Below are 9810 nucleotides of genomic sequence, written 5' to 3' on the forward strand. Positions count from 1 at the left end.
TTTGGAGTCAAAAAAAAAAAAGAAAATCACAATACATCATTGAATAAATTTTCCCCTTATCTCTAATACTTAGTCACGTGACTAGGGCTATGTGTAATATTTGAAGAAAAATAAAAACGTGTCTGGGGAAAAAAGAGATGCAAATAAGAGATGTAAAGTGTGACTGAAGAATTTTTAATTAAAAGGTAGAGTTCACACAGGAGAGCAGTTTGAAAGATGAAACACCACTTTGCATAAATTTTTATAAATTAATCTTTGGCTGTACTTCCAGTTTCGTGCAAATCCCACAAGAGGTGTACGCATTGAAACAAGACCTCTACAGTCCCAAAAAGCATGTTACGTCTCCAATTTCATGTAATCACCAAAAACCTAGAGGATCAATACATTTCTGTAAGATAAGCTGAAACCAACTGAAACATTTTGCGCTTTCAACATTTTTGGAAGGGGTCTCCGCTGTTCCATTCAACGAGCGTGTTGAGAAAATGAATGAGTAAAGTGGCTCGAACTAAGAGAGAAAATCAACTGAAGTTGTTTCACTGATGTTCTGTTTTTCATTCGGTAGGAGAAAAGAAAAAACAGCCAGGATTGACTACAGATAAAGGAGAAAAAAATTTAGCTAAAGTTCCTGAAAACACATAAATGGATGTATGGATGGATGTAAGCGCTGCACAATTAATCAAATACATTTTTCTTTAAAAAAAAATCTAAAATTGCAGTATGGACCTTTGAAATTATTAATTGCAAACGTCTGCAAATTATCGCACATAATATAGGCATAGTCTGGTATTTATGTAGATTTTCTTCATTTATGATTAAAAAAAATACTTTGAAGGTGATAGACATGGGCAAACTTCCTCTAAACGTGATCATTTGAGCCGTTATTGACTGTTATGCCCGATAAATACAATCTGAATACAAAATGGTAAATTTACTTGTTAAATACTGGTTTAAAATTACAATTACAACATGTTAAAATAATTGCAATGTGGTTTAGTTTATTTATTTTTTTTAGATATAGTTTGCATACGAGCATAAACTGCTGGTTCAGAAATTAGTGGAAAAAAGTCATCTAATTTAAATATACTAAATTTAAATTAATTTAAATACTAAAGCTTGAATTTTGGTTTTTAAAAAAATCTCAGTGGTTAAGGCGATGGACTACGGTTTGGAAGGTATCAGGTTCAAACCCCACCATCATTAAGTTGCCCCTGTTGGGCCCTTGATCGAGACCCTTCACCCTCAACTGCTCAGATGTACAGTATAATGAGATAAAAATGTAGGTCGCTCTGGATAAGAGCGTCCTCCAGACGCTGTAAACGTCTTCACGCAGTCACTGCTTAAATTTACAGTGTAATAAGTCAGGTTACAAAAATACAGAACGTAAGGTCCAGCTCCATGTTTGTGGTTCTTTCTTTTCCTTCTTTAAATATGCGCGGCGTCTGGCCTTCCTTAGACGTGTAAGGCTGGCTTGGGGTCAGAGATGGGTGTGGTGGGAGGTGTAGGGGTTTATAAAGTGTGCATTGAAACATTACGTGTTTACTTCATCATATCCCTTTTTAAAATCAATAAAAAAAATATTATTAAAACAACAACAACAAAAAAAAAACCACACAACAAATACAGAAGTGAAAAACGACTCTCTCTCATGTCTAGTTCATTTTTTTTGTGATGATTAGACCTGAATGAAACCCCGAGAGGAGCGAACGCCGTACAGCGAGACGCTCGCGGCGCTCAGGTTGCTTCCTCGCTCCCCTGTACTGTACACACGTGTTCGGTTTCTCTCGCGCTTCCTCTGCAAATCAATAACTTCCTGCTGGTGTCTGGGTCTCGCGTCTCTCCTGTCCCTGTAAGGTTATCTCACTCCGTCACCCCACGAGGGTCAGCTCTATCTTTAGCAGCTTCCGTCTGTCCGTCCGTCCGTCTGTCAATCACGTCTGGACACCGGAGCTCCGAGCTGATATCACGGCCACCCAATCCCCTTGCCGCCTACGCCACAGGAAGAGCCCGAGCGCTCGCGTCCTCGAGTCAGGGCACGCAACCTTTGGGCAACATGATACCCCGCAACTCACACACACACACACACACACACACGTTTCTCAGGAGGATCGGCTTCAGCTCCAGGTTGAAGTGCGAGTCCCTGAGACGGAGCAGCAGTAACGCCCAGAATAAATACATTAGCTAATCTATACTCAGGATATCTCAACTCATTTGGATTAAACCAGAACACACAGGCTTTTATCAATGAGTATCTGTGTGTGTGTGTGTGTGTGTGTTAAGCTCTCATTCAGAAATACTGTGGCCTACCTATTAATGCTGCCTGTGCCCCGGGGAGAGAGACAGGAAGGAGGCCAAAGAGTGTGTCAGTGCACACACACACACACCCACACACAAACACACACACTCAAAGGGGAACTGAAAGGACAGTCCTGAGGAAGTTATGGCAGGAAGAGTCATATAAAAAGGGAGTCGCGGTCAGACTTCATGCTGCCGCCTGCTTCCGCCTCACACACACACACACACACACACACTCCACTGCTGCTCAGTGAGGAAATTCTGACCAAGAAAAAATAAATAAATAAAATAACAGAGAGAAAGAGAGGAAAAACAGAAAGACAGCCAGAGACAGGGGAAAAAAAGAGAAGACAAGACACAATCAGAGAGACAGACAGAAAAAAAAAAAAGGTTTCTTTCAGAGCTAAGTAGAGACAGGAAAAAGAGAGACAGAAAGAGACAAAGACACAATGAGACACAGAAAGACAAAAATAAAGCATGAGAGGGGAGACAGAAAGAAAAAAAACAGGCAGAAACAGAAAAAGGCAAAAAGACAGAGACATGGACAAAACGAGGGACAGACAAATGGGGAGACAGAGAGGCAGAAAAACAGACAAAGAAATCAAAACAGGAGAAAAAAAGAAAGATAGAAAGAGTGAGACAGATAAACTGAAAGAAAGAAACAAAGACACAAAGACAATATAGAGAGAGGGGGGACAGAAAAAGACAAGTAGAAATGGGGAAAGCGAGACAGACAGATAGAGAGTTAGAGAGGCAGAAAGCTGGATAGATGAACAAAAAAGATGGACAGACAGAAAGTGTGTGAGAGACAGAGTCAGTAAGCGAATGTTTGGAAAGGGCTCTAGATGAAGTGCGCCCTCTGTAGGTGGCCTCTTTCTGAAACTACAGACACACATAATTAGGTTTATGAACTGTACAACTGTACAGTATATAAACCTAGATGTGACCTTAAATGACCACCAGATGGCAGCACTGAGAAGTCAGGATCTGCACAGGAGAGTTTATAAGGCGTTTGTCTCCCCCTGGTGGACGCGCTTATAGGCGAGTTCATAAGAAAGTCGCATGGAGCGGAGACAGGTTTGGTTCGATCGGACGGATTGGACAGAAGGGGACGTAAAACTCACCCGAGTGTAGAACGGATCCTCTCCCACCTCCAGCACCTGAGGATGAGCCGTGTGGACGTCGGTGACCCCGGGGTTGATCTGACACGACACAGGGACAAACACTCGTTACACACTCGGAGAGTCGGAGACAGGGAGAAAGAGACGCGAAAAAAGTTTAGGAAATGATGTCTCGTGTCTAAGTTAAAAGTATAATAATGATAATATTAATGATAATTTTCACAGGCTGAAGTTTAGAGAGAAAAAAAAACTTCTCTCAAGAAAGACAAAGAAAAAGAAAGACATGGGGGAAGAAAGAAAGACAAAAGAAGGGCAAGAGAGACATGGAGTGAAAGGTGGGGGGGGAGACAGAGGGGATGATGAGACAGGGTGGGGAGGGAAAAAAATAAGAAAGAGAGAGAGGACAAAGTAAGAGAAAAACTGGGAAAGTGATAGAAAGATGGAAAAGGCATAAAGGGAAGCAGAGCGAGAGAGTTAGAACGAGCATGTGAGAGATGAAAAGTGAGAGAAAGAACGACAGAAAGAGAAAAAGAAAAATAGAGGCAAAGAGAAAGACAAAGGATGAGAGAGAAGAATAAGCGACAAAGAGAGAGGCGGACACCAAAAAGGGCAAGACAGAAAGAGAGACTAAAGAAAACAAAAATTCAAAAAACAGCCAGAAAGAAAGAAAGATTGAGTAAAAAAAAAATAATAATAATAAAAAAAAATTACAAAAACAATTGACAAAGAAATACGGAAAAAATATAAAAATATGGAGAATGATCTGATGGTGGAGAAGCGAGAAAGAGAGCAAGAAAGAGGGACAGGAAGTGGACAAGAAGAAAGGAGTGTTAAATCACCAGATCCACTCAAAAGCCCTTTAAACACACACGATCTGAATAAACCAGTTTTCTACTCTAGATTAAATAATAATAATAAAACATTTTTGTGATCTGTGATTTTAGCCCTGAGTTTTATTTAAACCTCTGCTCGTTATCTCGTGTCTACTCTGTACACTGAGAGGTGCAGACTCGGCGGGGGGCCCGACCTCCACGGCGAGGGGCCCGACCTCCGCGGCGGCGCGGTGCAGGTGTGGCGAGCGGGGGAAGATATCGGTCAGGTGAGGGGGAGGGTCCGGTGTCACGCGCTTCCTGTGTCGGCTCATCGTCTCCCTGTAGTCCAGAGTGTCGAAGTTCGTCTTCCACATCAGCACCTGGAGATCAGAGGAGTCAGAGACACAGCAGTCAGCGTGGGGGAGAGGAAACACACACACACACACACACACACACACACACACACTCCTATCATCACTCTCGCTCCGTACCTGAGAGTCACAGCCACCCGACGCAAAGAGGTCTCCTTCACGAGAGAACGTCACCGCCAAGACCGGGCCCTGAGAGACAGAGAGAGACAAAGTGTTAGAACACCAATAACAGAGAGAAAGATGGACAGAAAAGGCAGAGAAAGAGTTAGAAAGAACATGAGGGAGATAAGTAAAAGCAAGACAAACAATAGCAGAAAGTTGCAGAGAGAGAGAGAGAGAGAGAGAAAGCAGGAGGATAAAAGGAGACAGAGAAAGGAAGAGAGAGAAAGAAATAGATACAGAAAAACAGAGACAGAGAGAGAGAGAGAGAGAGAGAGAGAGAGAGAGAGACCAGATGACTGAAGGCAGGTCGAAACAGAAAGAGAGAAATAAAAAAAAAGAAAGAAAGAAACTATACATCTGTACAAACAGAATAATATTAGCAGCGGTTAAGATGTGCATAAGATTAATTGTGCAGTGTGTGTGTGTGTATGTTTACACGTGTGGTTCTCCACCTTGTGGCCATGGAGTGTGTAAATAAGTCGTCCTTCCAGCAGGTCGACGATCTTGACGGTGCTGTCGCTGGAGCCGCTGATCAGGTAATTCCCCGAAGGGTGGAAGGAGAAGCTGTTGACTGCAGCACTGTGGACTGAGACACACACACACACATACACACACACACACACACAAGAAATCTGTCAGGAACTCTGTCAGGAACTCAAAGCATCAGGACCCTCCTCAGATCCTGCTCCACAGCAGACAGCTCCTTATGCTTCACACGAGCAGATCATCAGCAGGAGAGCGGATACGGATCTGCAGAGCTCCTCTAAACGTCCGGAGCTTCTTCTGGTCACGGCAGAAGTGACATCATGCGCTCTTCTCACCGCTCGACCAATCAGAATGCAGGTTAGGGAATGAGAGAGAGAGATAGAATAGTACTGGTGGAATGTGGGGACCAGCACTTTGTGCTCCGTGCTGGATTTTTTGGTTAAATGTTGAGGGAAAAAAAGTCTGGATTTATTTTTAGAAAACTTGACACGTTAAAAAGGTTGTAGCTAAAATCATTACCTTGGTAGTGCTGGATGAGTTTGTTGGTCCGGATGTCCCAGATCTTCAGCGTGTTGTCCGCTCCCGAGGAGGCGATGCACGTCCCGCTGCTGTCGAAGTCCACAAACGTTGCTGGTCTAGAAGATGAAAAGATCAGGGGTTAATCTCACTGAGAGAGAGAGAGAGAGAGAGAGAGAGAGGTATCTCACCCGCCGTAATCAGAGAAAGTGTTGACGCACAGACGAGTGGACGTGTCCCAGAGACGAACCGTCCTGTCGTCACCGCACGACGCCACCAACCTCCCGTCTGGGGAAAACCTGAACACAAACGTCTTCAAACTTTTTATACGTCATAACTGTCACATGGTCCAGAATTCATCACTGATTAAAAAAAAACGAAGAAGCCACTTGGAACATGAAGTGAAATGTTTTAAAAAAGAACTTAAACAGCCATGAGGAACCACCTGAACTCCCTCACCTGGACGACTGAGAAGCTTCAGCCACATTGTAAACTTTTATTGTAAATTTACCTCAGAAAAAGTCTCATAAAGAAAAAAAAAAAAATCCTTTTCAGGTCTGTTAAATAAAGTCTGTACCTAACGTCTATCCGAGACACCACAACAAGCTTTTAAACAGTCAACATTTCATAGTAAAAAAAAATTGTAATGATAAAAAAGTGACGCTTTTCTCACAAAATATTTTTTACAATAATTTTGTTTCTTTAATTAAAATTGTACGACATGAACTTTGATTCTCATTAAATAATACTTACATTTTAAAATGAAACAGATTGTCTGTGAGTTGGGGTAAAAACTGGGAAAATTTTACAATCTTACCGGATTCACCCAGTTTAAACCTTTTTCATGAAACAAGCGGGAAATCAATCATCTTCCCCAAAACACACTAGCTTAACAATAAAAAAAAAATGAAGCTAAAATTGTAAATAAATAAAAGTCCTAGTTAAGTGTCAGATTCATGTTTTTTATTATTATAATTTTTCTAGATAAAAACCCTAACCCTAGTGTTACAAAACTTTGTGCTACTTTATGTACATCGATGCTTATAAGTGGTGTAGAGGTGATTTATATCACACATATTTTACTTAATTATAAAATATATATTACTATATATACTCGGATATATATTACTTGATTTTTCTCTCTTTTTAAACTGTAAAACCATACTGTAAAGCGTTTATCCAAAACACACAATAATCTCCTTTGAACCGTTGATATTGAGATGTATATCTGCTACTTCTGCTCTGTGAAGCTTCATAACGGCTCTAATCTGAGGTGCTGGTTGTTAATTGGTGATTTCTGAGGCTGGTGACTCTAAATGAACTTCTCCTCTGCAGCAGAGCTCAGTTTTGGTCTTGTTTTCCTGGGAAGGTCTTCATAAGAGACAGTTTTCATCATGGAGTTTGATGGGTTTTACAAACGCACTCGACACAATACTGTTCTTGTGAGAACTGCTTCAAAACAGCTGACCTTCATGTCTAAAAATAACAAGTGACTGACTTAATTACATAATTTCATAGGTGTTATTTCATAGTTTTGAAAAAGAAAAAAGAAAAAAAAAAAGTATTGCTCTAGAATATAGAAAATAAATCCAAAGTTTTGACTGCTACTGTATGTCCTTAAACTGACTGTCCAAGATGACGGACCCTTCACATGAACAAGGCACTTCTGGACGTTTCAGTGCTTCTTTTACCGATAAAAGATTAATAAAATAAAAGAAATGAGGCGGGGTTTACGGTGTGTCACTTAATATCAGAGCATATAAAAAACTTATGCAACCATCAATCATCCTGGGTTGATATTGTCTTTTAAAGCTCCTTCACAGTTCTCGTTGTACTCTAGGTGTATCTAATAATCTGGACTGACCGCATACCTGGCACAGCGCACCCAGTTGGTGTGTTGGTTGAGAGAGTAGATGAATTTCTGCCGATGCACACTCCAGACTTTGACAGACTTGTCGTCCGAGGCAGTGACCAGTCTCTGACCGTCAGCCGAGAAGCTCACGCTGCGCACGCTGGCCGTGTGTGCTTTAAACACCGTCGACTCTCCTTTGCTGAGAAATGACGACACGGATCAGGTTTTGGACACGCCTGGGATTGGGATAGACACCTGGCATGCGGCACTTACATACTGGGTGTCCATAATCTCACGGTCCGGTCCCTCGACGCAGAAGCCAGCAGCTCTCCAGACGGGGAGAAGTGTACCGCGGTGACGACGTCCTGATGGCCGATAAACCTAAACGCTCTGGATTTGGGGTTGAGGTTCCATATCATGACAGTCTTGTCATTCGATCCAGTAGCTGTCGTGACAATAAAATTAAAAAAGGAAATTAAAGGAATGGTTATGATGAATCAATATGAGTTACAAATGTTTCTCTCTACCATACATACCCAGCTGCTTGTTGTTGGGACTGAAATCTGCACACGTAACAGCATCTTTATGGCCTTTAAAATGCCTTAAAAGTGTCGGGTCCTCCTAAACAAGAATATATCTGTGAGCCGAAACCACATGTCTACTGAAAACCTGTTTTACGCCATGCAGAAGTGTAATTCTAATAACTAAATTAACTTCTGTCAAGCAGCTTGTGGATCACTGAACTAGTCGGAAATAGCACTATACTCCATACTAGCACTATACTGCTGTTTAACATCGCAAACTCCTCAAAACACAGTGTTAAACTGCCATTAGAATGAGAAACATGTCTCGTTTAAATGAGTCGGTTCATTAAATCAACTCATCAAGGAGTCGAATCTTTTTTGTTCTTTATAATACTTTAGTTTAAACGTTGGCCACAGGTTTCCATGGATACATTTGATGTTGCCATGAAAACAGTATACTATAAATGTTTCATAATTTTTATATCTACAGAAATGAGGCAGAATATGCTCCATGTGAATGAATCGACTCCCACCATTCGGTTCAGTTCAAAGAGTCGACTTACATAGTTCACTCACAAACGACACAGAGTTGAAAACAGTTAAAGAACTTGAGCTAAATCCCCTCAAAGCTTAAAAGTTTAAAGCTTAGTTATTCAGCACTCTTTTCTAATGCTTTAAGTGAGACTAACATACCTTTTACGATAAAAAAAAATAAAGCTAAATATTTTAGTTATGAAAATAACTGCCTATTTTGGACTGAATCGTTTGTAACGGTTAAAGAAACCACGCAAAAACGATCAGCAAAGAAGGATAAATGCATGCTTACCAAAACAGACGCCATTTGTATCTTTAGCGATTTAAAAACATACTTTCAAACTCATATAACAATTTTAAAAAAACATATGTGTGTCATTTGAAATATCTACTTCCGGTTTGTCAAACAAGGCGCCGGTTTTTACGATGGTACAAGACAGAACTACACGAACGCAGAAAAATAGATTCATAAACGTAATAATTTCAAAAAGTATATAGAATTTTTTTTGCCATGTTACTTAACTAACTCACCTTTAATACGAATGAAATATTCTGTATATTTAGAAATTATGACATAGATTACTCACAAGACCCGGACAATTCATCACTGGGTTTCCGTTATGCGTTACTGCACCAGGCATGATCAATCAATCCAGATAGGTAGATAAATAAATAGCCCCCTTCAAAAGCAGAGTAAGACAACTGGCTAGATTTTTTTTTTTTTTACTTTCACAATGCTTATTTAAAAAACAAAATCTGTTTAATTCCTCTTTGTTCTAGTTCGCGTTTATAATGCGTATATTGATCATTATTATTCATTTGCAAACGAGGCAGCCGGCTGATCCGTAAAGTTAGATTAACTGCTGGGTTGCCAGGTATTTATCTAATAATCCACAAAGACAAAGAAACTCTCAAATTATCCCCAACTATCTGAGTTCCCTGAAGAGTTTGTAGAAGTAGTTAAATATAAGGATAAGGATAAAAATAAGATAATTAGTTTTAATGTCATTATTATTTCATGTTTATTATTCCACATACATGTCTGTCTGTCCTTCTGTACAGAAGAACTCTGTTTAACTTATTAATACTGTACTAAGAAATCACATTCTGTAATTTGAGTATCTTACGCCCTGTTTACGC

General features: G+C 40.4%; 1 protein-coding gene across 3 annotated transcripts in view; it reads right to left on the bottom strand.

The window, feature by feature from the left end:
• The window catches only part of poc1b (POC1 centriolar protein B), a 41382-nt gene extending 31919 nt beyond the window's left edge, over positions 1-9463 (bottom strand). The window contains exons 1-10 of one of the 3 annotated variants that reach the window (XM_053505103.1): positions 9258-9457; positions 8149-8233; positions 7886-8057; positions 7632-7811; positions 5952-6059; positions 5764-5879; positions 5211-5344; positions 4717-4785; positions 4441-4605; positions 3417-3494 (exon numbers count right to left, since the gene is read on the bottom strand). In XM_053505103.1, the coding sequence (XP_053361078.1) occupies positions 3417-3494; positions 4441-4605; positions 4717-4785; positions 5211-5344; positions 5764-5879; positions 5952-6059; positions 7632-7811; positions 7886-8057; positions 8149-8233; positions 9258-9311 (1161 nt within the window). In that variant the 5' untranslated portion in view covers positions 9312-9457. Of the gene's footprint in view, positions 1-3416; positions 3495-4440; positions 4606-4716; positions 4786-5210; positions 5345-5763; positions 5880-5951; positions 6060-7631; positions 7812-7885; positions 8058-8148; positions 8234-8962; positions 9073-9257 lie in introns of those variants that run through there. The other 2 variants (XM_053505104.1, XM_053505105.1) reach the window with 2 other exon arrangements.
• Positions 9464-9810: the final 347 nt, after the last annotated feature.

Source organism: Clarias gariepinus, chromosome 10 (assembly GCF_024256425.1).
Source record: "Clarias gariepinus isolate MV-2021 ecotype Netherlands chromosome 10, CGAR_prim_01v2, whole genome shotgun sequence".
In the NCBI taxonomy this organism is placed as follows: domain Eukaryota; kingdom Metazoa; phylum Chordata; class Actinopteri; order Siluriformes; family Clariidae; genus Clarias; species Clarias gariepinus.